A 25,221-nucleotide genomic window follows, 5' to 3' on the forward strand; every position below is an offset into this window, starting at 1 on the left:
TACACCCTGCCCCACATCAAGTCTGGCAGAGAAAGTTGCTGGAAATGGGAGAGGAACCTGCCAACAAACTCAGAATCTTACCAAACTGCAGAAACACCTTTTGGTCCTTTCTTTCTATGAGAAGCTGGTCGAAAGCCAGCAGCTCCGGATACTGCTGCTGCCTGATCTTCTGGATAATATTCTCTGCTTCCTGCCAACAGGGAAACAGCAGAGCTGCAGATGATGCAAAACCTTCTTATAAATACTCCCTTCTCTGGTGAGCCAGCAAGTGCTTCTGAACTGTTTCACAGAGCTGTACCCCCTGTCACTTCCCCACTTTTCCCTTCACTGAAACGCCCCAGTCTTTGCTGTGTGGCTGAACATTTGTCTATCGAAACAGGCATCAAAATACCCACACATCCCCTACACAAGCATACACATACACAGAACCAGATGCACATCAACACCAGTCTCCCGCCTACAGAAGCCTATCCAGTATTTATTACGGCTTGCCTGTTTCTGATGGCCTGTTCTGAGCCATTAAAAGCTAACCAAATAGAGCAGAAAGGCAATCTCTGGATCAAGCTGTTCAGGGACAGATGCTCGCTCACAGTGGGAAGGAGAGTTGGGAGGTTTGGGGAAGTGATGCTGCCTGGAGCAGCAAAGCATGCCAGACAGCATTCCTGGCATGCCCTGGGCCCATTAATCCTTGGAGAGGGCAAAGGGTATTTCCTTACTCTCCCTCAACTGGTGTCACACTCGTGCCCTGGGGATCCCTTCTGCCTCCCCTCTTTCTGCCATCTTGCCCTAGATTAGAAAAAGATAGTGCTTCTATAGCAACACGGTTATTTTGTCTCTCCAGGGATTCACGTAGAGTCCCTAACCGTTGGGGGCTGTTCCACGCGGTAGTTCAAGTCTCCCAGCCAGAAAAGATGAGTAAAGCGATGAGTGATGTTAAACGGACTCAGTTTCTTATCTCCCAGTGTCAGGAAGCGCAGGATGTTCGTGTAGTTCTGGTTGCGTCTGTCAAGACAAGAAACATCTGCCTGACATACTAAATTGCCATGCAATTTCTAAATGCCTGGGCTGGCAGAGACTGCCACTTTAATCAGGTGGGAACCGATCTGGCTCAACATGTAGAGAAGGGTAGATCAGAAGCTAAGAACTTGCCACCCCTGCCTCACGCTGCACCTCAGCAGCAGGCCCAGGTAGCACGCTCAGTGTCTCCCGGTGAGCCAAACTACTTCATGCAACCAGTAACCGCAGCACAGCTCTCATGCTGCAGCTTGTATTGCGTGTGGCCTGGGGAGCTGGGGGGCAGGAGGGCAGCCTGCTGTGAGGAGGTGGCGGTGGCATTTACAGCAGATCCTGCCTGCTCTACCTTGGGTGTCAGACTGTTTCCACCTGAATTGAAAGGCTGGAAAGCTGTCCTAAAGCCACTTTTGTTGCCTCCTGGGGCTGTGCTTTTCTGAGCTGCATGTCCTAGAAACCCAGCATTAGACTGTTGCCTTCAGCTTTCAGCAGCAAACACAAAACTAGATTCTGGCAGCTATTCCAGGCCCTGGGGTACCCTTCCATAGAAGTTAACTCCATCAGTGGCAAAGACCCTGTGCAGAAATCTCACGCCATCTGTTTTCTGGGTCCTGGACTGGGAAAGATGGCAAAGCCAACCTCTTAATTTCAAGTCCTTGTTCCTTTCAAAACCACTCCTTCCAACTGCTCCAGCGTGGGCGCAGATCTCCCACCGATGTTGGGATCTTTGCCTTCCAGTCCTTTGCTGCACAGAACCTGCCTAGACCATGGAAACTCATTTCACAGCTGGGTATAGAGAATTAGCCACCATGGAGGTATTTCTGTGCTACACACTTCCCTCTTGGTATTCCTGACAGCATGCTCTGCCTAGCAGGATCTTTCTCAGCTGTGCCCCAGGGCGCACCACAGCTCCTGTGCTCACAGCATTGCCTACAGTGAGGAGGCAGACAGTCCCCTTCAGCACATTATTCTGGGATGGGAAAAGCCTTCCTACCTCTCCCCAAAACACTGTAGATCAGGGAACTGTTTTCCTCATGTACTAGGCTTGCATGACAAGTCACACAAATGTTGTGCAAGACTTTTACACTTGGCTCTGAAATAGTTTTGTTGTCCATTTCACCTGCACCTATGTGGTATGGCCATAAAGCAGAAGTCCTTCATTTAAATGGTGACATGGTGGGCAGGGTCTTCAGCACAGGCTGCCCTCCCGGAAGACATTTAACAAATTTTTATGGTCAGGAAAACATGCTTGTGACTGTCTGGTGGGCCCTCCATCCAAGCATGGCCCAGAGAATTTTACCCTGGGTCAACACCCATTTTTGAGAGGGAGGATGTATCTTACCTGTGTTTCTTTTCGCTTCCTGAAGTCAAATGGCTGTTAACAAACCCAAAGGAGGTTCCATTAAACATGAATGACACCCCCACAGCTCCTTTATTACCTGGAAAAGATAAGCCAAAAATGTCAAGAAATCAATCCACCTCCAGGCTGAGTCTAGCAAAGATAATAAAGCACCTAGCACATCTTAAGTGAAGTGGAGATGGAGAAGAGAAATCAGTTGACTTAATCAGCACAGAAAGAATTAGTATATACAGCACATATCATGGTAACAAATTTTCTAAGGATGCTAAAAAAAGATTAGGTGAAGGGAAAGAAGTGCAATTTCCTTGTGAAACCCAAGAAAGAGCTATCCAATAGCCAGTCAAAGGTGTTTACTGGGAATATATATATATGCGCTAAGTATACACACGAATAGATTCCCTCTCTTACAGGGTAAGATATAATCAGTGCTAGTGGGATATAACTTTAGTAACACTAGTGTCACATAAATGTAGTCAAAGGAGTCTTGTGGAGAAAGAGCAGTTCCATTTCAAGGACAGTATTGGCACAGACTGAACAGATCTCAGTCCTTTGGACAAGACCGGGTTTGTTCCTCACCCAGTGTGTTTGCGATGCCTGTCTTCACATTGTCTGTGCAGATGTGGCTGATCCGGTTCTCATGTTCTGGCTTGGCCAGTACAACAATCCTGATGTTCCAGAGGGTATGGATTGCTATCTGCAGGGATGGGAAGGTTAGAGGTTTATATTTCTGCACATACCTGTGAGCTGCGCTATAGCTGCAGCCTTCCTGACTCCTGTAGTACTTCTCCTACACAAATTTTCTTCCTGTGCTCAGGATCTGCTTTCAGTCATTTTAATCAAAGGTGGGAGGAAGGACCTAGCTATTTTCTAGTGCTATTTTCTAGTTAATCATTGGATTGCCTTGCTTGCACAAAATACAGTTTCCCAATCACCACAAGAGTCATAAGTCCTGCTCTCCTATGGCCTTCCAGATATGCTTAGATTGTTTCCTGACATCACTGAAACTCAGGAATGTCCAAACCTGGTCTTAGTAAGGTTCAGTTTCTTTTATGACTGTGCCTGTGTGCTCTTAAATCCTATTTTGAAAGTGCAATAGCCTAGGGTGAGATCTAGGCTAAAGCTGGCTCAGAAAGTTTTACAGTCTCCTCCTTTATGAAGGTCAAAATATCACCACCATTTGACTCAGGTGCTCAGTATCTGCCCCTTGCTCCCAGGCTGGCAGGCAGAGGAGCTTCACGGCAGGGTCCCTGCTTTGGCAGCGGAGGGGTCACTGTCCATAGCAATATGCCCATCTAGCCAGCTCCAGGGGAGGATCTTGTGGAGCCCACAGACAGATTCAGTTCAGTCTCCCTCATCCAAAAGCAATGACAATAAAGGGAGGGAAAGGGAGGAGGTGTAGGCAAAATACCACTTACTCCTCTGTCTCTTTTATTTGCACAACATGTACTCTCCTCATATGCCTGAGTTATCTGCAACAGCTGGAATAACCCCTCACCACTTTGAAGCTGATACTGGTGATTTCCTGCAGGGATTGCCTCAGGGTCTCCAGCCATTCCTTCTCCCCTTGCGGATCCTCCTGGGTGCCAATCACATAGATGTCATGAGGGATGTAGTCAGCAGTGTCATCACGGGTCTTCCCCTGCCCCTTGGAGAGAAACCAGGAGGTGATCTTCTTTGGGGGAGGTGCAGCACCTTTTATTAACAAATCAAACACCAAAGAAAGTCAGAGTATGTTGTGTCAAACCCAGGACACAGACAACCCATGGGGACAGAAATAATAGGCTTCACATTCACTCTGTCCCATATCAGTTTCATGTCAGCCAGGGCACACTATTCTAAGATGGCAAAGATGTTAACCCCGCCTGACTCACTGATGAAGGAGTGACTTCTGCTTTGACCATCTTCCTCTGTTTCATTAGCTTACCAAGGCCAAGGCTAGCCAAGTGTAAAGGTAGGGAGCTGTACTCTTGGCCTGCCCTTGCCTTTACCTTACCCCTTAATTACGACTGAGCACAGACAGCTCAGCTTACAGCAGCTGAACCAGGCTTTTCTCCCAAAATGGGAAAAATAACCCTAGCCAGGTTCAGAAGCAGCTAACGTGCAGTTATTGGAATTGCTCCTGCCCTTTCTGCAAGGTGGAGGATAGCGTACACTGCTGCACCAGCTTTGTGCCAGCCACAATTCCCTGCCATTGGAGGAATCCTTCAGTACCCATCAGGGCCAACTTTATGGTCCTTTGACTGGAACGATGAAAAGTGTCAAACCACATGCAAGAATAAGCCTAGAGATCAGCTCTTCCCTTGTCCCAGTGGAAGACAACCCTGGTGTACATATCTGCTACAGAACAGAGTGTGAGCACACATTTTGGCAAGTGCCTGAAGGAACGCTCATGTCAGAAGGGAGCCCATACCCATATTCCAGGTCCCAATGAAGACAGTGATCATATCAGGCTCTGGTTGCTCCGAGTGTTTATTCTTCATCTGCTGCAGAAGTTGGCAGAACCCTTCTCTTTTCTAGACAGGGAGGAGCAGAGACAGTTAATGAGATGCTTAACTCCTCCAACACCTCTTGAAAAAACTAGCTGCACCAGGAAATTCCCAGCACACTTGCAGGGCAGATTAGCTCTCCACTATCCTGAAACCTTCAGAGAGGCTGTCTTTCCTGTGGTACTTTCTCAGGCACTTAGCTTGTGCATTACTTTAACAAGTGCTGAGCTGGTCAGAAGAAAGCTTAGACTTCCCTCTTGTTTGCCTATACGAACCTTTTTGCAGCTACCCTCACACGACTCCTTGCCTCTTCTCACTGCTTGCTGACACTCTGTTCTCCTGCCTCAGTGAGAGCACCTAGGTATGTTTGCCCTCTCCAGTATCTCCCTTTACACAGTACACCTGGTCATTTTCTGGATGTTTCCAGAACAAAGGAGAAATTTCATTTTTGCAAAGCCAACCACCATCCTTCAACAGTTCCTCTTTCTGCCAAGGAATGCCCCTTGTACCACTCCCACCCAGGTAACTGCTCCAGGCTGGCAGGAAGGAAACATTGTGTGCGTACCTTGGAATCAGAAAAGACATATTCCTTCCGCTGTGTTTTTTCTTTTTCTGTTTCCAGCACAATCACCAGTTTGGTAGGCACCTTCTGGGACTTGATAAGCTGCAAGACTAAACAGAGACTGGGTGTCACGAGCTGCAGTCACTGAAACTGGAATCCCACCAAAACTAACAGGACCCTGCTCGCAGGCTCAGGACTTACATGTTTTTTTGTCTGAGGCTCACTTTGCCCTGCATAACTACATTTTAATGTTGCTTAATCTTGTTCCCTATAGGAATAGATTTGGACTCTGAAGTGAAGAGGACCCCCAAAACTCATTCTGCCTCGAGTTCTTGTCCATACCAAGCCCTGCAGTCTGAAGTGAAGCCTTGGCTTCCTGCAGGCAATCTCCTCGTATCCTGAGCCAGCCTACATATATTCCTTCCCCATCTGTGAAAGAGGAGGTAAAACCTCATTTGGTGGTAAAGGTGATTCCTCCCCATCTAAAATAGCAGCTAAGTAATTATGAACACCAGCTGGAGAAAGCCATACATGAAAGCTAATCTTTTCAATCACTGCCAGCAACAGGTTGATTTTCTAGCAGGAGAGAGGCCAAGGGCATCGTTTACTCTCTGATAAATCCTACCCTGTTTGACTCAATCTCAGTGAGCTGCCTGTCCAGAAACACAACAGAAAAAAAGGAAAGTTGTTTAAACTGGGCCTTCACAGACCAAACTGGCATTGCTCATCAGTAGAGATATTGATTCACATACAAAAAAAACCCCCAACAAACAAAAAAAAAGAAAATCAAGGGGAAATTCACTGAAAAATTTTACTGAAACTGAGTATCTGGCTTTTGACCATCAAAAATCATCACAGAAGTCAATATGTTCCTGCAGAATGTTTGGGGTTTTTTTCCAGTGGCATTGCTTTTCAGTAGAAAATGGGTCTATTGCAACCAGATTTATGGAGAATCTTCTATCAAAACCTGCTCCCTTGCAGTCCTGCTACCACTGTCTTCATTTAGACCAGGAGGCCAGGTCTAAAACAATCTGTGAAAGTTGGTTACCCCAGTAATGACTCCCTGCTGTCTGCAGGCCCCTTTGGGGATAGCCAGTCTAGACTGACTGGAGCCTTGCACAACATCCAGGACCTAGCAGAAATATCTGCACTCTGGGCCAAACCTTGCCCTCAGTGGGGCCAAAGGGAACCCCTCCCCATCATCCAAGGGACCGAGAGTCTAGTCCAGCATTTGTGACCTTAAGCATCTTACTTTTCTTGTGAGTATAAAACTTGTCTTCTGGACCATCCTTAGCTCTCTTGATAATCAGTTTTCCCATTTCCACATCAACCTTGAGATGTATTTTTGAGAAAATTCCCAGGGAGTCAGCTTTCACCTATTGGAAAACAGAGAGATTTTTCATAAGCGATCTTCCACACTTCAGTCATGTGTATTACAAATGCAACACTTGCCTGAATTCATGGACACATATCGTCGTTATGCCAATCTCACTAGACATCTCTTAAGCATTTGCATGGTGCTAAACAGCATCCAGGAATAGCTGTTATCTCTGTGGCAGCACAGCAAAGTTCCCAGGAACTGAGATACCGACATAAATCTGCATTACTGTCCTTCCACGTTGTGATCAGCATTGTTAAAGAAGTATGTTTACCTCAAAAGTGACAGGGGGGATAAGGGAGCGCCGGTGTGTTGAATCAGGACCTTCAATCAACAGTGTTTTCACCTGTAAAAGAATTTATGTGTACCAAATTGCATTTGGTGATTCTGCACTACATTGAGAGTAATGAAGTCAGAGCAAAGAAATCTTACTGTAGCAGAGGACTGCACTGATGATGAACAAGAAGCATAACTAGAGGCAAAAGATGACAAGAAGATAATATACAATAGCTTTAAAACTCTACCTTTTCTTCAATGGAAGACAATAAAGAAATCAGCTGATTGAGTTTCAATACGATATTGACTGGACTAGCTTCACCGAGCATCTGATAACCACAACATAGAAACAAAAAGAGAGAGAGAGATGCATAATTACCAAACCCACAGAGCATGACCTGGAAGTACAGCAGTCTCGCCCCAGGAACACCTCGCACACACTTGTGCCTCTGCCGCTCAAATCCATAACGGGCAGCACAAGAGCACAGAGTTTGGCTGAACATGCAGAAGTATGGGAGGGTGGAAGGACAAATTTGCAAACCTTGTCCATAGGTTAGAGGCAGCTGGGCATGCAAGGGAGTCAGCTTGCTGCTGGGGGACAGGTTTGCATGACCAGGTCGAGGGCTCAACATACAGAAGTTCTGGTCTTTTGGTTTTCTGGGCTACTGGCAGGGAGAGGAAGGTCATGGGACTTAAGTGGGCTGGGGGAAGGAAGGATTTGGCAGTGAAACATCCTGGAGTGAAGTATATGGAAAGAGAAATGTGCAGTCCTAGCCCACAGGCTGAGGGAGGATGGGGAGATGGAAGTCCTCGGGCAGTTCGCTGCACTTTCCTCTGGGGCAGGAAGGGAGAGCAGGCAGAGGGGACTATGGGATAAGTGAAACTGTGGGGATATAACTCACTGTGTGCCCTCTGCACTGCAGCCAGAAAGAGGCTAGAGAGAACAGAAGTGGTAACTGATCACCTGAATCCCACCAGTCATTGCTGTGCAACCAGAACCCTTCCCTCCCCCCGTGCTGGCAGCCACCCGCACTCCTCTCTCTTCTCCTTTTCCCACCTTCCAGATGACTTACTTGTGAGCGCTGATGGATACCAGGGTGCAGCTGCTGCTCAAACACCTTCTGGATGGATTCCAGAGACGGGAGAGTCCTAGAGGCTTCACTGGGAACAGAAACAGGGCAGAGGTCTAAGGCTGCGGTCAGGTCCCTGGGTAGGTTAGCACTTGGTCTCTTTGGACAAAGCCACGCAGCAGAGACTGTGGGCACATGTTCACACTAGGCCTGCTCTCGCCATGTGTCATGCTCTTGTCCTCTGCTGCTTACTGCCCTCTGAGTTCCTGGGATGGGTCATGAGAGCATTTCTCAGCTGCCTTAGTGACGCTGCCAACGAAGGCTGCTTAAAGTTAGGCAGCTGACTTTGCCTTGCAATGGCTGAGGCATGGGCATACTGGTTGTTCCTCGGGTTTGGCTTTGGAGGTGGTAACTTCTTAAATCTCCCTAGAAAGATGTCCCAGTTGGGGCCAAACCAGAGAACACTCTGCAAAACCAGCATCAACCTAACTATGCCAACTCATAGATCAAAGCATACTCAAAAATCTCAAAGCCACATGAAGTTTGGCGCCTGTGAATGCCCCAGCGACAGGAGCAGCTCGGTTTTGCACAGTCTGTGCGCAGCTGCCGAGGCTGACGCAGGATGCTGGGGACACTGGGCGAAAAGGAAACTAATTTTCAGATTTTTCACCTCACATGACGAGAAGGGCCAGGCTCAGTGAGGGGGTGGAAGAGCCAGCCTTTAATCTCTTGAACGGGAACTGTTCGCGGGTTACAATGAGATTCCTTCAGCATTTCCCAATTAGATTGCACAGGATGCTCATTTGTCAAAACGCTGTTGTATGAATTTGGCACAGAAGCTGTGCTCCGATAATGACAAGACTTATCACGGAAAGAGCAGCCAGGGAGTGCAGGTCAAAAGGAAGCTGATGGTGGGGAGCAGTGCTAGGATGCTCGCATTGTGCCTAGTCAACAGTGGATATTAATGATTTCCCTCACTTTCCTAAGTCTGAATGGACTGGATTTTACTCCCTGTTTGTTGGGGAAAGTGCTCCAAAGTGAAAGTATGCCTGTCTGAAGATTAGGTATTTGTCTAGGTGCTGAACCATGGATAATTAATTGTCTAAATTAAGCACTCATATTTGAAATTTCGGTCTGAAAGACTTGCCATGGGGCACGCAGAAGTACAAGACACTTGTAGGAATCTGGATCTGCTAAACTTAGTCCTCCAACACCACTATTCAGCTTTGGATCACCTAGGGCCAGTGTCACTGCAAATGGCTCTGGCCCCAAACCCGACTCCCATTTATTTCTGCAGCCATGGAGTCAGGCCCCAGGAGGCTGCAGGCAGTTACAGGAGCACTGGGTGAAGTTGAGTTTGAAAAGAATGAAAGGATATTTACTGTGACCAAGAGTGCAGGACGTGTAGGCCATCTCTTGAAAACACAGAGCAGCAGCTGCTTGAAGCAGTTCAGAAATGATTTCTCATGGGAAAACTTCCCTCCGTTTACTGTACGGTGCAATGTGTAGCATGCATGTGAGGAGTGGGGAAGAGCATCTGCAGGCGTTCAAACTCAACAAAACCACAAAGTGGTTTTAATTGCACTTATAACTCCTTTTGTTTTCTTCTCTTGATAGTATAAAGGGAATATATGTAGTGATCTTCATTGAAGTGTCAGAAGCCTCCGTGTCCATGTACGATTGCTGGTATCACAAGTGCTTGAAAAGCTGCCTTAAAAGCTCTATGTGCAAATTATCCAGTGAGGGAAAATAAACGGGAACAGGCAGAGCAGTGATCGATGACCAAATGGTGGCTTCAGATAGTAGCAGGCTGAATAGGCCACTAATAGTGTTTTTCACTTAAAGCTGGTAGGAAACTGTGAACAAAGTCCACTCTCATGGGTAGTCCCCGCTCTTTGCTGCACTGGCACCAAGCTCTCCATGAGTCAGCTTTCCAGCCCCTGGAGGATTCCCCTCACTAAGGAAACCCTTGTATGCCAGTTTCTTTTAGCACTGAATGCTTCACAAAAGTACCCATCAGCCTTACAAGTCTGCGTTTTGCTTCATTTTTAGTATGTGAGCTGCCAGAGTGAACAGCCTTCCCAAGAGTGGTTGCCCCGTTGTCCCCCGGGCTCTGATAAGAAGATGTGCCATGGCTGTCCTGACCCCCTTGGCCACAGCTAGCCCTAGAAGGTAGTAGCAGCTTCCAGCAGAGTTAAAACCAGCCTTCAATGTCTCTAATGCACATTGGGGTCTGGTCCTTGCTGAATTAATCAGGTATCAGTGGTCAGGAGGGTGAGGGATCACAAACTCTGCACTCCTGGTCTGCTGTGCCCCAGCTGTGCTTGAGCTCCTTGGTCAGAAATGGGTCCTGCACCTGTCCATGGATGATAAATGAACTGCAAAAGGCACAGACTGTTCACAAAAAGTTGGCCCAACTCCTCTTCCAGCCCCATGGTTCACTATAAGCTCTTTTCTTCTCCTAATCACTGAGCAGCTCCAGTATGCACCCCCTCTACCTTGCTAACACCAGCGGTCAGTGCTTACTCACAGCCCAGTATCAAAACACAGAAGTGAGTCAGCCAAAGGGCATCGGGATACTCATTTTTCACAGTGACGGCAGTGTGTCTGAGAGTGACCCTGAAAGATGGCACAGCTGGGCTCTGGGAGGTTGGAAGAAGCCAGAATACAGCATCGCAAAAACCTCAGATTCACAGCAAGTCAGTGTGGCTCACAAACAGCCGGGGTCAGCTCAGCCACAGCGAGTGTCCGCCTGCACACTCTTAACCCTCGGCAGTGCCAGGAAATTCAAAGGAGCTTCAGCTCCAGTGAAAGAGCTCAAGCTGTGCCAATTAACACTTCTTGTTGTTTGTTTGGTTTTTTTAGCCTATTCTCAAATGTTGTGAAAATAATTACATTGAACATTATTAAGGAAAAGAGGACAGAGTCACTGAGAAGCAGCCTAGGAATTACCTGTACATTCAGCTGGAATCCCTGCGCAGCTGAAGAAAGCTGAGGTAAATAAAAACTAAATTTAGGTAATGCCACTGATTAAATTTAAGTTCAGAAGTCTGATAAGGGAAGTCAGCTGAAACCCCAGATTAAGACTGCAGAAAACAATAAGATACCCAAGCATCTGACTATTAGCCAGCTGAAGTTAAGCCAATAGTTTGGTTGGATGGTAGACATTCATGGGACAATCCGAATAGAAGGGGAGAAGTTCCTCTTCTGGACTGGGACTGACTGGGACTGAAAATAGCCTGCAGTTCTGGACCGTCACGAAAAAACTGAGAAGGCAGCTCCATCTAACTGAAATAATGCAGGTATGGGGAGAAAATGCTGGGGGAGGGTGGGGAAGAACTGCACGAGGACATACATTTCCATAGCTACACGCAGCCACCAGAAGGACAGGGGGCAGGCAGCTTGCCCTTTGCTGTGTTTGCAGTGGTGCAGTGCCCCTGTGCTCAGCAGGCTTTCACCAGCTGAAGAACTCACCCAGCTCTGTTCTAGGATGATGCTTTGCAAAGTCCAGTCACCAAAAAAAACCTACAGAAAATCTGTAAATGTAAAAGGTGTCCTGGCACTTGAGAGGATTGTGTACCTGTTGCATCTTCTTTCTTGCCATCCCATGTACACTTATGAGGAACAGGGTTGTGAAACCCAGACAAGGTGAAGTAGAATAAGAAGTTGGAAATGGAAAAAGCCAGCCATCATCAGAACAGCAGTACTGGAGGTATTTTAGTAACACAAAACTCTCACTTGTGATTTCATTAGATTTTAGTTTCCATTGTTCAGGTTTATTCTTAGCTAGCCACCTGGGTCTCCCCCTCTGTGGGCGTAGAGAAGCAAAATCTTCAAGCAGGGCGCAGAAGAAGAAGGGCAGCTCTTTGCACAAGCCATTCTCAGTCCTGCCAGGGGCTTGTCTGTGGGTGGCTGGCTTCTGGCAGAAGGAGCAGGGCTGCATATTCCTACCCCTTTGCCTGGTAAAACGTGCACAGCGCCTACCGCTTCAGGGCAGTAATAGGGGTCCCAAGCAGCGAGGGTCACCTCACTCACTCCCTGCCTTCCTTCCATGGGTTAAAGCCAAGCAAATCAGCAGTATCCACTCCTCATTTTAGCCCTTTCTTCACCCTTAGTGAGCTCTAGGAGAACAAGATCAGGCCAGTAGCGCTAACAGCCTCACTTCTAAATACATTGGAGAGAAGGATATTGCAAGCCACAGATACAAGTGTGGAAGTATGTGCCCTCTGCCATAGAGTGCTCCAAGATCTCTACAGAAGTGTGGACTAATCTCCTCGTTTGCTTACAAGCAGCAAGGGGGGAAATCACATCCTTCCACCAGTGAAAGAGGGAGCTCTGCAAGGTTTTAGTTCCCTATCAGAGTTTTCCTAATTGGGGCCTGGAAGGTCTATAAATAGGACAGGTAAAATTTGTAGAGTCTAAGCTTGTTTCTCTTTTCTTTTGAGCTGGACTTCACTGACATCAGTGGAATCACTCCAGGTTCACAGTGCATTAGTGGGAAGGAAAATCAGTGTTTAAAACATAGCTATACACCAATATGTGCTTGTTTCCATAAACAACTTGTGCTTGACAATTCTGTGGGTGTCATTTATGCATTACCAAATTATGCAGTTAATCGGTTAGTGCATTTTTTGTTTTGCTTCTTTCTAAACAAAGCATAAAAAAATAATACTTCCCTGACTGAAACCGCCTACAGGGAAACTTCACTGTCAGAGCTATGTCTTTTATATAGATTTCACATCTTTGGACCAGAATCACAGGTCAATGAGATCTAAATATAATGTTTTTGAGGGTAAGCCAATTTCCTATGCCAGAAATGCAGGTTCTGAATGCATGCACATGGAACCTACATTAGACTACAGTGTTAGAGCATTATACTGTGATCTCTGAAAACCGGCCTCTAGTTACCTGAAGAGTCCTTTGCAAAGAAGTGTAAGTAGCTTCTTCAGTTGAGGAAGATTGCTTGAGCCAGTCTGCACCATCTCAAAGTCACTGATGATGTGAACTCGCAGGTAATCCTGGATGAGTTTAAGATGCTCGTCAGAGACACTGTGAAAGAAACGCAGGTCAAAAGCCAGTTCTTCTCTCTGCTCCCAAATACCGGACAGCTTTATTATATTTCTGAAACTTCCACTGCCAGCACAGACAGATGTGGGGCAGTTTGCCTTGGATTTCAGTGTAAATATGCAGTTCTCAGAATTGGAGCATGGATCCCCCACCACACTGCTGACACCTTCTCCTCTTCCTCTTTCCTCACCCCAAATCCTCTCCTCCATGACTGCTGAGCCAGAGGAAGCCTTGTGATGCCTGCCTTTGCCAAAGCCATGGTGGGATCATTAGCCTTGGCAGGTAAAGCCAGGCGGCTCTGAGGTCGCTAACAGCCAGCAGCTTGGGGGCTCTGCGGAGATGAAGACTCCCTTTCACGTCACCAAGTCCCACTTTGAAGGTTTTATTCCAAACAATCCAAAACAGTCTTAGCGGGGCTGAGACCACAGAGCTGCACGGGGTGCTCCCCTCCTCCCTCTCTCTGTGGTACCTGGAGTCCAGCATCACAAGGAAGGATGAACCAGGCAGACTGCATGTGCTGTCTTGTGCCCTGACAAATGCAGGAAGTCCCAGCTGGCTGCTTAGCAGATGAAATGGTGCAGGCAGCTGAACAAAACTGATTTCTCCCAGTCAGCCAGCTGTTATCGGGCCACTACAACAGGACCTGTGCTGCCATGCACGACCACTGTTTTCTCACAGCGTCCCACTGCCCTGCCAACAAGCATGCCTTCTGATTTTATTTTTATTTTATTTTTAAACTTTGCAGATCTGGTCATTAAATGTCATGCGGCTTCCTCTAAGGCTTCAGTGCGTGTCCAGATTTGACACAGCTAGCACATGAGACAATGTGAGTCACACCTGTAGCTGGAGTAAATCACTAAGTAGGAGTACCTGGAAATCCAGACACAAATTTATTCTTTTTGAGGACTGGCTGGTGCTTTCTGATACAATCTGTAGTTTAGGCACACAGCTAATAAACCAAGTTCTCTCAGATATTACCATCCTTTATAGTAGAAAACTATACCTCAGTTGAAAAAGTCTATTGGTGATTTTAATACTTCAGAAAAGTATTTTTTCCTAGATGACAGCTGGACTATAAAGAGTACCCAATGCAGTGTAGATCTGATTCTGTTCTTCATTTGGTAGTATAAATGAGGAGTAGTTTCACTGAATCAAATAGGTCCTCAGCTGCCCCAAACAGAGAGGCCCAGAAAGTGCAGAGCTGGGCTGAAGGTTGATTCTGCAGCCCTGTGACTTGCCATCCTCACCTGCTTGTGTCCTGGTACTGCAGTCGCTGGAGTAGTGTCTCGGAAAGGGACAGTTTATTAACATCTGCCACCCTGGAGTTTTCAGGGAGAGAAGATACCTCCTTTGTCTCGCTGCTTGGCAATGCCATGAGGATGTTGCGTGGAGGCAGGATAGGAGGCGTGGGTACCATGTCTGGCAAGGAGGAAGGGAAAGGCACAGTCATCTCAGCACGGCAATTTGACCTCCTCCCCCTCACCCACAGGCAGGGCAGAGCCTGCACCGCCGTGGCAGTCACCACAGAAACCACCCCTTCTGAAGGGCCTCCAATTTCAGAGCTGGAAAGTTCTGGGCTCGATACTGGCCCAGCCCTGTTCTCAGGGATGTCAGTGGTGTGAGACCAGTGGGCTGAGCTCCCAGGCTTGGACCTCAAATGCAGGCGGCATATGCCTCTGCCTGGCAGTGTAACCTCATCCGAGTCAGTTTGACTGTCCCATCTGCACAGCGGCTATGAAGGTTAATTAGTTACTTTGAATATAACACTTAGAGAACATAGCTGTACCTCATCCATATCATTACCATTATGATGGAGATCTGCTGCTGTGGCAGAATGGATGGAGGGGCATGATGGAAAGAGCAGCAGAAGCTGCTAATGGAAAGAAGTGAACAGCTAAAGCAAACAAACACAGATAGAGAAAATAGACCCCATAATCCAATACAGAGGGACTGAGTATCCCGCCTTGTCTTGTGGGCATCAAGTTGGAAGCACAAAGGGTTTTCCTGCTCTGTCATCCTGCTGCTCAGCACACCTTGCTCTCCTGGGAGAAGAGTGGGCTCATCTCCATTTATCCCAACCATGGTTGCCTTTCTTTTCATACCAACTGCTCCAACACTTTGTTACACCTGTCATATGTAGCTGGTTGAGTTGTGAGGTTTTGTTTGCTTATTTCCTAATGGTGGAATTTTCATTACAAAGAGATACCCAAAACTGATCTATTGCTCCTGGGCAGAAGCTGTGATACACAGAGCCACCACAGCACTGAGCAGTGGCACAGCTGGGTGCTGCATCTGCAGGGTATCCGGGTGCTCATCTTCCACCTCTGCAATTCTTCATGTAAGATGGCCAGACCTCTATAGCCCCTACATGGCTCCAGCACAATGACATCAAAGTGCCTTAACAAAACTAAATTCTGTATGTGAACAGCCTGGCCCCCAGTGCTAATATCTCTTCATCTAAAGGCTCTTAGTCTTGGCTAGAACTTCATTCCCTGCTGCTCGCCTCTCTGTGTATTATTTTTGCTGTAGTTCCCTCCCCCGCCCTGAGAGCTGGAGACTCAGTGCAGCTGGCCAAAAAACAGGAACATCTTTCCTGAGCAGCTTTGCAAAATTTTGTTCTGTTTCTTCATGAGAAATGCACACCAAAATCTTCCAGCTCCTATTAGAGATACATTGGATTGCATAAATGTATGCAGGCACATCAATCTGCTTTAGTGCACATGCCTGTCTGTCTGTCACAGGAGTATGTCCTTCAGACAAGTTTTATTGTAGTGCTCATCATTTCCGGACAGACGTCAGAAAGGACAGGAAGGATGACTCTGTGGGCACGACCTTCCCCTGGGATTCAGGAGAACAATGACGGATCCAAGGGATCATCCAGGAAAAATCCAAGGAACGATCCAAGACCACTGAGTGTCAGGAACCCACAGTGACATTTCATATAAAATAGCTGGGATGATGCCAATCACACCTCTTTATCATACATCTGCCTCTACGCATAGAGTTAGACTGTCTTCCCCTGCGGGATCTGTGCCCTCTGTCTATGACTGTTAGAAACGTCCTCTAGGTCAGAGCAGATAAGGGGGGCTGAGTTTCAGATGACCCAAGACCCACAGCAGCTGCAGGTGCGTGGCACTGCAGAGAGATGTGCTCCAAATCTCTAGGGGAGCATCTCTGCTGCTGAGACAGTGGCCCTACAGAGGCAGCACAGGGAGAGGGGTGCAGAGACATGCGAGATGGCTGGACATGAACCAGCTTGAGTCCAGATGAAGGACAACGGATTAGTCAGACCTGCACCTGATACGATATACTTCTGCAGAGAGTCTCGATGTATTCCTTCAGGTGAGCTAAACTGATGCTCCAGATGCAGTACCACCCCAGAGCCATGAGGACTCACTGCCTCAGGGTCTTGCCAGCTCAGGTCTCTCTATGCCCTGCTCCATTTTATTGCATGACATGCTCTAATCCCCCTGCCTGCACTGCATATCTCCAGTACAGAGTCAGTGTAAAGGGTCTGCATCACCAAGTCACATCACAGGTTTCTTACCAGCATCCTCCTCCGGTTCATCTGCAGCCTCCTCCTCTTCCCGCGGCACTGGATATTTGAGGTGCCATACCAGACCCATGTTCTCCTTCTTGTAAAATTCTATCAGTTCCTCCAAGTTGTCGAAATACTTCACAGGAACACCCTCTGATGCCTGAAACAAAACACAGAGGCTGTCATGGTCTGGGATTTCCTACCACAGAAAAACTGCTCCTCACAGAAGGAAAAACAAAGTCATAGAGAGAGAAAAACCCACTACTGCTGTCCAGAGAAAGCTAGCCCAGCTCTCACTGCCCATCTGACCACAGGCTCTGCAGAACGACTCCTGCAGTACAAACAGAAACAGATACGCACACACGTTCCAGCCAGTGTCAGCAAAAATGGCAACCTCAAAGATTCACTGAAGCCAAGTGGAAGAGCTCTCTCGTTTGATTCAGTGTGCTTGGCTTCAAAGGAAAGGAAGACTTTGAAAACAAAGAATTCTCCTGGATTAATTTTTGCATTCTCTCTTTTACTGAGCACAAAACCCCTGGACTATGTTATATTTTGTGGTATCCAGGAAGAATTTTTCTGTGAAATTGCAAGATAAACATGTCTAAATCTAGACGTTAGCATCCCTTCCAGGATTCAAAGGCTCAGAACTAGGTTCAAATGAAACAAGCTAGCAAGGTACTGTCACGCAAAAAAATGCTCAGATGAAGATTTAGAAAGCCGAGGCTCGGGACGCAGCTAGGACTGTGAATGCATCAGGCATGACACTGAGCTTGCCAGCTGAATTTTAACTGTGACTAAACCTGTTTCTAGCACAGCCCTGGCCACTAATCTCAGGAAATGGATACTTGCAGAGGGCAAACACAGGGATAAGGTTTTAGAGGTCTTCAGAGGCAAAGCTTCAGAGCAATTATATCTACACATCGGTGTGAACGGTAAATCTGCTGGATTCACCAGGCAGGAACAGCTGCCGCCCCTGCAGCTCTGCCCCGTTGCTTCAGCCAAGGGCCCTACCAAGGACAGAGGAGTGATTTGTCGTGGCTCAGCACAGACCTCCTGACCAAAAGAGAGAGCTCTGTGTTACCTCCAGAGCCGCGCTCAAGTACCATCCAAACCCAAGGCAACAGCAACATGAAACAGAAGCTCTGATCGCTCTTCACGAGGGGTGCTCTTCCTGGCAGGGTGCTCTCTTTCTGAACGAGAGGTTTTCCCAAAGAAACCAACCCAAGAAGGTCCTGTCCACACATGCAGCAAAACACCGAGGAGCAGGGGCAGAGCGGTGCAGAGTAGATGTTTTCCAGTCCCACAAGACTGTTGTTCTTGACTTAAAAGAGCAACACTAGGAACTGTTCACATCTGGGGATACCGCAGCAGTGGGCAATCAAAAGGAAGACCCAATCACCCTAATGGCAGGCTTGACTTGCACTATTTTACATGCATAAAGCTAGATTTTGCACAGGAAATATGGTTAGTTAATAACTAATTAAAGCTTTGCCTCCAATTTAAAATAACTTGTTACGCAGCCACACTTGAGACATTCTGCCTCTGACTAACAGGCAGGACGTTTAAATTTCTTTTTTGGATTGCAATTATTGGCTGTAAAAATTAACACACACAAAGTTTTAATACAAATTTGAACAAGCTTATTTACCTGTCATTTGTGTTTGCCCAGTTTCTTATTATCTGTGAACTTTTTTGTTTAAAAGGCAAATGTAGCAAAACCAAGAGTTTAAACAGGAGAAATGCTAGCATAAACCACAGTGAGCAGAACACAGACAACTGTCTTCAGTGAGTTCTAGCAGCAACAAGATTTCTTTTCAATTTTCCTGAAGAATAAAATCTCAGGCCAGAAATTAGGACAGTGCTTTCAATACTGAACCACATCTGAAGCCTTCAGTGCCCCCAGGCCTGCCATCAAAAATACCTTTCATTTTTAACTACACCTGCATGTCTTTAAGGGCACAGCAAGACACATTTTCATAACAAATATGCATGATGTTTCTGAGAGCTCTGCCTGTACAGCCTCCTTTTCTGTCTCCCAGGCGTTCCTGCATTTGCTAAGATTTATTATTCTCGTACACTGGAAAATGTCGCATTCAGCATGAAAGCAGTGCTTGGGCAAACACTGGATTATATTTCTGTAAGGCCAGAGGTGTTGAAACAAATCGCTGGTTAAAACTTCACAGGACCGTAACAGCATAGGCCAGATCCTGCTACGCTAGAGCAGCACAAACTCAGCATAATCAGAATGACTTCTGATTTACACTGATTAATGCAAATAGTGTCTTGGCCCTCCCAGACTCTTCTGCTTCTTGATGCCAACTGTGAAGGCTGGGAATCAGGGAAAACCATCAAGGAAAAAAAGCACTTAGCTCTAATCCATCATACGAAAGGATTCTGAAGTCATGGTTCTGCACTGGGACAGACCTGCAATAGTTCAGCCAGCTGTTTCCATATTTCTCTGTTCACCTTCCCTGCAGTACCTTCCTCTGCTCTGAAATCCCCATTTTTGTGATTATTTATGCAGCTGTGCCCAGTGGTGCCCCTGGCAGCCCAGAGCACGCTGTTAGCAGCACTGACTGCGGGACGGCAGCATGCTCAGCCCTCACGCCCAGCCCACTGCCCTGCTCAGGATGGGGCAGCGTTACCCGCACTTCACCCTCTGGATTTAACCTGCCTGGGCTGCCTTCTGCCCACCACCTACAGCACCTGTAGATGGGCTGGAGCTCACGAGAGAGAAGGCTTGTGATGGATTGCTTTGCCCTAAGCTACCCCAAAGGGTGCCTCGAAAAAGGTGTCGGCGCCATCAGAGCACACACTCAGACCCTAAAACACATCGAGGGTAAACAGGAGGGTCAGGGTTTGCCGCCTGCATCTTTGCGAGAGGAAAGCTTTGCCATCAGTGCTCTCTCCCACCTCTTGAATTACTGCAGCCTACCCTGCTCCTCCTCTTTCCAAACTCGTCTTCACACTCCTACTTCACTTTCCAAAGACCTCGTTGTCTGCCCGCTTCCCCACATCTCCCCTGACTGATGACGGTCCTCACAGCCCTCCATCCTGCCCCCGCACAGCATCCCTCCCATCCCCAGTGCCCAAACACTGTCTTCTCGGCCTTGTTTTGCCTCTCGGCTCCTGCTCTCCCAGGGCGCCTGGAAGAAGACGGATTGCCCTGCACAGCTCTTTTCAGGCCAAATGGAGCCTTGATGTAAGTGGGAGGAAAGGCTGAATTAGCACTTTTTGCTGCCAAGGATAGTTCAGTCTCTGAAACCGTGCTGGTCTCTGTGGTAACCAGAAGAAGAAGCATTTTGTAACAGGCCTCCTTCCTCTAACTCATTGCACCGCATTTCATGAGTGGACTGAAGCCTGTGGTCCAGCTCAAATTCCCCGGAGTGGCCATAAGCCCCGGCTCACATGCAGGCTAATGGGATGCACGTGCAGAGAGGTCCCACCATTACACACCTCCTCTATCCTGGTAGCTCAGCTGGCTGCCCAGGCAGCCAGCCCACCACCTCCAGCCACCCTTCTTGATGAACCGCACCATCTCCTCTCTCAAGGATAACTGGGATTTGTGGCCATGTGGAGGAGCTGGGCTTTGCATGCATCTGAATCCAGCCGCTCATTCCCAAAGAGAGGCAGTCTCCATCCCAGTGGTGCCAGCACCCTGACAGCCCACCTTCCCCAAGCCCATTCAGGATAAAAAGGACCAACTCCCCACAGCACACAGTAAAAATAAAGGACGACACTTTCATATTTTAAGACAGAAATCAGCAGGGAGATGAACAGGTGTCCTGAGCAGCTGCACAGAGACAGTGAGAGCTGCAATAAGGAAACGGGGAACTGGCGGGGCTGGGAGCTCCGACCAGCCGTGGCCAAGCACAGAGGAAGGATGGGGGAGCCTCAAACCTGCTCAGCGGCCGCTCATGGCGGGGGAGCTCGAGGGCCCTCCCCCGCGCCACGAAAGCCACAGCGCCAGCACCGCTTTGCTACACATCAGCTTTGCCATCACGAGAGCCTGAAAGCAAAGATCACTGGATTATTCTCACTCATTTTCTTTTGTATTATAATTGTTATTATTTGCAAGGACGTCAACAGAGGAAGCATGCGGGAAGGGCTGTGCCCCTCCAGCACAAAGCAGTGCCCAATAACTCTCTCTGCCTGTTTGCCTGCACTGTGAAATGAGCTCCTCTCTGTTCCAGGCACCCCACAAATTTCCCTACTCCCCGCAAGAGAGCAGGGCACGCTGCTTTGTGCTGCCTCCCTCTGCACAGCAAAAACTATATGTTGTTTGAACTGGGAGAGAGAACAGTAAAAGCAAGACCTCACTGCACTCGTTTCTCCCCTTGGGGAAAGGATGAGAACAAAGCCTGCATGACAGATGTCACTCACATTGTTCAACACAAAACTGCAAGGTGCTTAGATACCACTGGTGACGAGTGACGTGTGAGCCCCTCCAAATCCAACCACCTGTAACTTTGCTACCAGCCACAGGGCAATAGAACCATCCCCCAGGCTGCGGTGTGTTCCCAACCCAGCAGTGCCCAGGACTGCAGGGATGATGCCTGCATGGCATCACTGTAATGCAGAAAACCTGGTCCAGTAATGTTGCAGCTAGCGCTCAGGTTGCTAGATGGGCCTACCTGAAGGCTGGTCAAACAATTTTCACTGCCAGTGAGCAAGGAACGCACCACATAGCTGGGACATATGCTTTCTTCACACTTGAACTTGTGGCAAAGGTTTATAGGTTGGGAAGGAAAAGCAGTGGTGGATAGTAAAATACTGGCATTGAGTCGATCCACATCTGGCTGCGGAGCACATTTGCAAAAAATGGACTGATGGTGCACTGTGAAAAAATGTCCTCGAGACAACCACACTGGATGACAGGAGTGAGGCAAAACGGAGCCTAAACTTTATGCAAACTTGCTGTGGTTTTTGAGATGGGGAGGAGACGCGGAACAGGGCACTGCAAACAAACCCGAGCAGGACAGGGCAGCGCAGAGCAAGCTGGAGCCACCCCAGCAGAGCGCAACAATGAAATCCACTTCCCGCCGCCCCCCCGCCTTCATTTAGTAAGTAACTATTTCCTCAGGGTTATCACAGGATAGATCTTGTTTTAATTGCAAAGTGAATTGTTTCAAGTCATTAGAAATGTGGATGGCAAGTGTCATCTCCACGGCAACACACCACATCCCCAGAAACGTGCTCACACAGCTGACAGGACACGGGAGCAGCGTGGAGGGCAGGCTCTGCTTCCACAGCAATTCCTCCAGCATCGCCGCCGGTACCTCACCTCTGTGCTGACAATAGCCATAACGTACAGAAAGGAAACGCTGAATGAACATATGCAATATAGGGAAGAGCCCGTAAAACAGCAGAATTGCACAAAGGAATCTGGATAACAGTGAATCAGAGACCGCATAGCAATTTCACAGTGGGAAACTGTATCAGAAAAAAAGCATCAGAAAAAGCCTATGTCTTTCTAAGATCTATTAATGGGGGTGTCGTGTGAGATGCAGGAAGAAACTATTCCACCATACTTGGTGCCGTAAGGCCTTAGCTAGACTGCTGTGTCCAGCCTGGGGCACTGCTTTTTAAGGAACATGTAAAAATACCAGAGAGAGTCCCAAGGAAAAATTACGAGGGCAGCTGAAGAGTTGGAAAATGTGATTTACAAGGAAAGCTCGGAAGAAATGGACTGGTATGGTCTGGCAAAGGGACAGCCTGGAGACATCACAGCAGCAGTCTTACAAGTTTTAAATTCTCTTATAAAGAAGATGGCAACCAGCTGTGCTGCAAGTCCTCCAAGGACAGCAGATGTGGCTGGCCTGCTTTGCAGCAGAGGAGGTTTAGATTAGATGTCAGGGAACCTCGCCAGGCAGAGACAGTAATAAGTCAGGCTACACAGGGAGAGTGAGTGTCCCTGTCTCTGGAAGCGTCACAGGGCAGAGTACCCAGGCATTCCTCACAGCTGGCTAGCGAGCACCCGATCCTGCTTCAGCCTGAAAACAGGGCAAACACTGCGCTCAGAGACCTCACGAGGCCTCCTGCCGCCTCTAATTCTGCGACTGTAGGAAGCCCTGTACAAATCTGCCTGCTGCCTTGTTGTCCAGATCCTGCTATATCCTTGAAGGAGACGGGTAAACTGAACACGCCCATATGCTCGTCATGGCCAGCCTGGACATTTCAACTGCATCCCAAACCACGGACTCTCAGATCTTCCACATGTCCTTCTGACTCCAGCCCTTTTGGCTGGAAACCTCCTTTCCCACAGGATGTCCTGGTGTCTCCTGTCCTCCAGAAGCTGCCCTCAATTCTGCAGGTCCTTCTAGTTACCAATTTCCCTTCCATCTTCTGTATGCTCACTGTACAACGGTTTAACGCAACTAGCTACAACTTGTTCCTGCCTTCATGCTGAATAGACTTCTGGGTTCTTCATTTCATGAAAACGGGTATGACTAAACCACTGGTCTTTGGTTAAATCTTGTGATCCCCTTTCCAAATTCATCCACCTAAACTTTTCAACAAGGATTTGTATGGCTGAGGTCATCTAATCTTCCTTTGTATCTGTTATAAAAAGGCCAACAGGGCCCAACCTAAGTCTCCTCTTCTTCATTATCTCCAAGCAATGCCACCTGGCCAACAGAACTCCTTGACAAAGATACTCCAAATATGGGTTTGCTGAGAAGCAGCTCTGAACGCACCTTTAAGAGAAGTTGCAAGTGGAGTACAAAGACAAGAGATTTAAAAGATGTAAAGCCTACGCGAAGGCAGGCAAGGAAGCGGTTAACTTGGGGTTCATTACAACAACTGTATAAATAGATGGCACAGGAAGTCTGGGGCCCTCAGAAGGAAGAGGAAGTGTTTTCCTTTCCTGAGCCAAGGCGCAAGGAGGAACTAGGAAACTGGTCATCTGGTTATATTGCTTAAGGCCAATCTTTTCTAACCAGAGTGCCTTAAAACAGGTATTTAAACCCATATATAGGCATTTCAGTAGCAGTCAATAAGTTTTCAAAGTTGTAAAATTCTTGCAATACCCACCAACTCGAACGGAAACTGAAAATCAGGTCATTTCTACTTTGGTGCGAAAGGCTGGCAGGAACTTTTTTCCTTTTAGATTTGAAAAAAAAAAATTCTTAGGCTTCCTGGTTTGGAAAAAAGTTGTCTTCAAGACTGTCTGTTAGCTAGGAAGTCTAGCTGGCATTTTTAAATTTCCTTTTGGCTCTCATGTAGGCAAGCTTTTATATTTCACTAAAGAGCTGAACCTAAGAGCTAAGAAACTCCTAGTAAATTATTTTTAAAGCATTTTAAAGCAACCTGGTTGTGTTTCAGTTTTGTTTTGTTAGAAAACATTTCTTATTTTTAGATCAAATCTCGTGCTAAGAAATTCCAGGAGCATTTCACAGGAACGGGATCATAGACAGGAATCACAGCTGAGAGAAACAGGTATTTCCCAAAATACAAGCCACCCAGAAACGTACTCTGTTTTGAATGCAACACCTGGGGCTGGGAAGAAATGGGGCTGACTAGCGAGTACGAAGGGAGAGGAGCAAGTGCGTGGCTGAGGCAAAGGGGGATCCTGCAACATGGAGGGTCGGTAAAGGAATGGACTTTAGTAAGTGGTGGGAACCTGCGAGCTGGCAGGGGAGTTTGGATGCTGGGTAAAGCTCAGCAAGAGGGTCTCCATCAGGGGAACTGAGCACGGGAGAAGAGGCAAGGGGAGGAATGCAGGGAACCTGGGCAGAAGATGCTGGCAGGTGGGCGCAGCAGCACCTCCTCACCTGGAAAAAATCATATGAACATTTGGGAGAATGGCACAGTGTAAGTGCAGCTGTAAATTATATAACTTGAATAATGTTGGAGAGAATGGAAGGTGAATAGTCCCTGTCTCCTCTGAGACGAGAGATGACGAAGGCTTTCTTGTCCCATTCTACATACGGTTTGGACCTGATGCTCAAGTTTGTTTATTCATGTCACTTTTGCTACAGTGGCCTTTCACATTTAAGGCTTTGGGTGAAAATCATGGAAATCAAAGACTTCTGGGAAAGCGCACTTCAGAATTTCTGCAAGAGATTATTCACCGAAGGAAACAAGGAATTGCAATTTAATAACAACTAAGTATGTATGGCTTCTAACCTTTGTTCCTGGCTGAAAATCAGACATGCAAACAAAAAAAAAACTAAGTTAAAAGAGGAAAAAAATAAAGAAAATTACTGTGTTGCCAATCCTGTAAAATTCCCTCTGTTCCTCAAATGCAACTGAGGGATACCATTACATACTGCCTCTACCACAAGCTCCATTTCTTTAAACATAATACTGACTTAAGAGACACTGTATATGAATTACTGGCACTGCATCACAATCCCTTTCTTATTATATATATAAAAAAATGGGAACGCCAAACGATTTTCACTCTCTTTCACACTAGTGTGCACAGAACATTTGCTAAAGTTCAGCACCTACTTCCATGTCTGCTTGCAGT

At 47.3% G+C, this 25,221-nt stretch overlaps 1 protein-coding gene across 3 annotated transcripts in view; it reads right to left on the reverse strand.

Annotated features, from left to right (window-relative positions):
- Nucleotides 1–25,221, reverse strand: part of INPP5D (inositol polyphosphate-5-phosphatase D) — a 55,689-nt gene that overhangs the window by 11,220 nt on the left and 19,248 nt on the right. For all 3 annotated transcript variants that reach the window (XM_087738591.1, XM_087738590.1, XM_009460500.2), the window contains exons 3-16: nt 16,758–16,908; nt 14,458–14,629; nt 13,052–13,192; nt 8,147–8,234; nt 7,322–7,402; nt 7,072–7,143; nt 6,672–6,795; nt 5,423–5,529; nt 4,782–4,884; nt 3,867–4,063; nt 2,948–3,065; nt 2,354–2,450; nt 864–1,002; nt 82–190 (exon numbers count right to left, since the gene is read on the reverse strand). In XM_087738591.1, coding sequence (XP_087594717.1) covers nt 82–190; nt 864–1,002; nt 2,354–2,450; nt 2,948–3,065; nt 3,867–4,063; nt 4,782–4,884; nt 5,423–5,529; nt 6,672–6,795; nt 7,072–7,143; nt 7,322–7,402; nt 8,147–8,234; nt 13,052–13,192; nt 14,458–14,629; nt 16,758–16,908 — 1,699 coding nt within the window. The remainder of the gene's footprint in view (nt 1–81; nt 191–863; nt 1,003–2,353; nt 2,451–2,947; nt 3,066–3,866; nt 4,064–4,781; nt 4,885–5,422; nt 5,530–6,671; nt 6,796–7,071; nt 7,144–7,321; nt 7,403–8,146; nt 8,235–13,051; nt 13,193–14,457; nt 14,630–16,757; nt 16,909–25,221) is intronic.

This window comes from Nipponia nippon, unplaced genomic scaffold (genome assembly GCF_047370975.1).
Source record: "Nipponia nippon isolate SJK-2023a ecotype South Korea unplaced genomic scaffold, ASM4737097v1 scaffold_7, whole genome shotgun sequence".
Classification (NCBI taxonomy): domain Eukaryota; kingdom Metazoa; phylum Chordata; class Aves; order Pelecaniformes; family Threskiornithidae; genus Nipponia; species Nipponia nippon.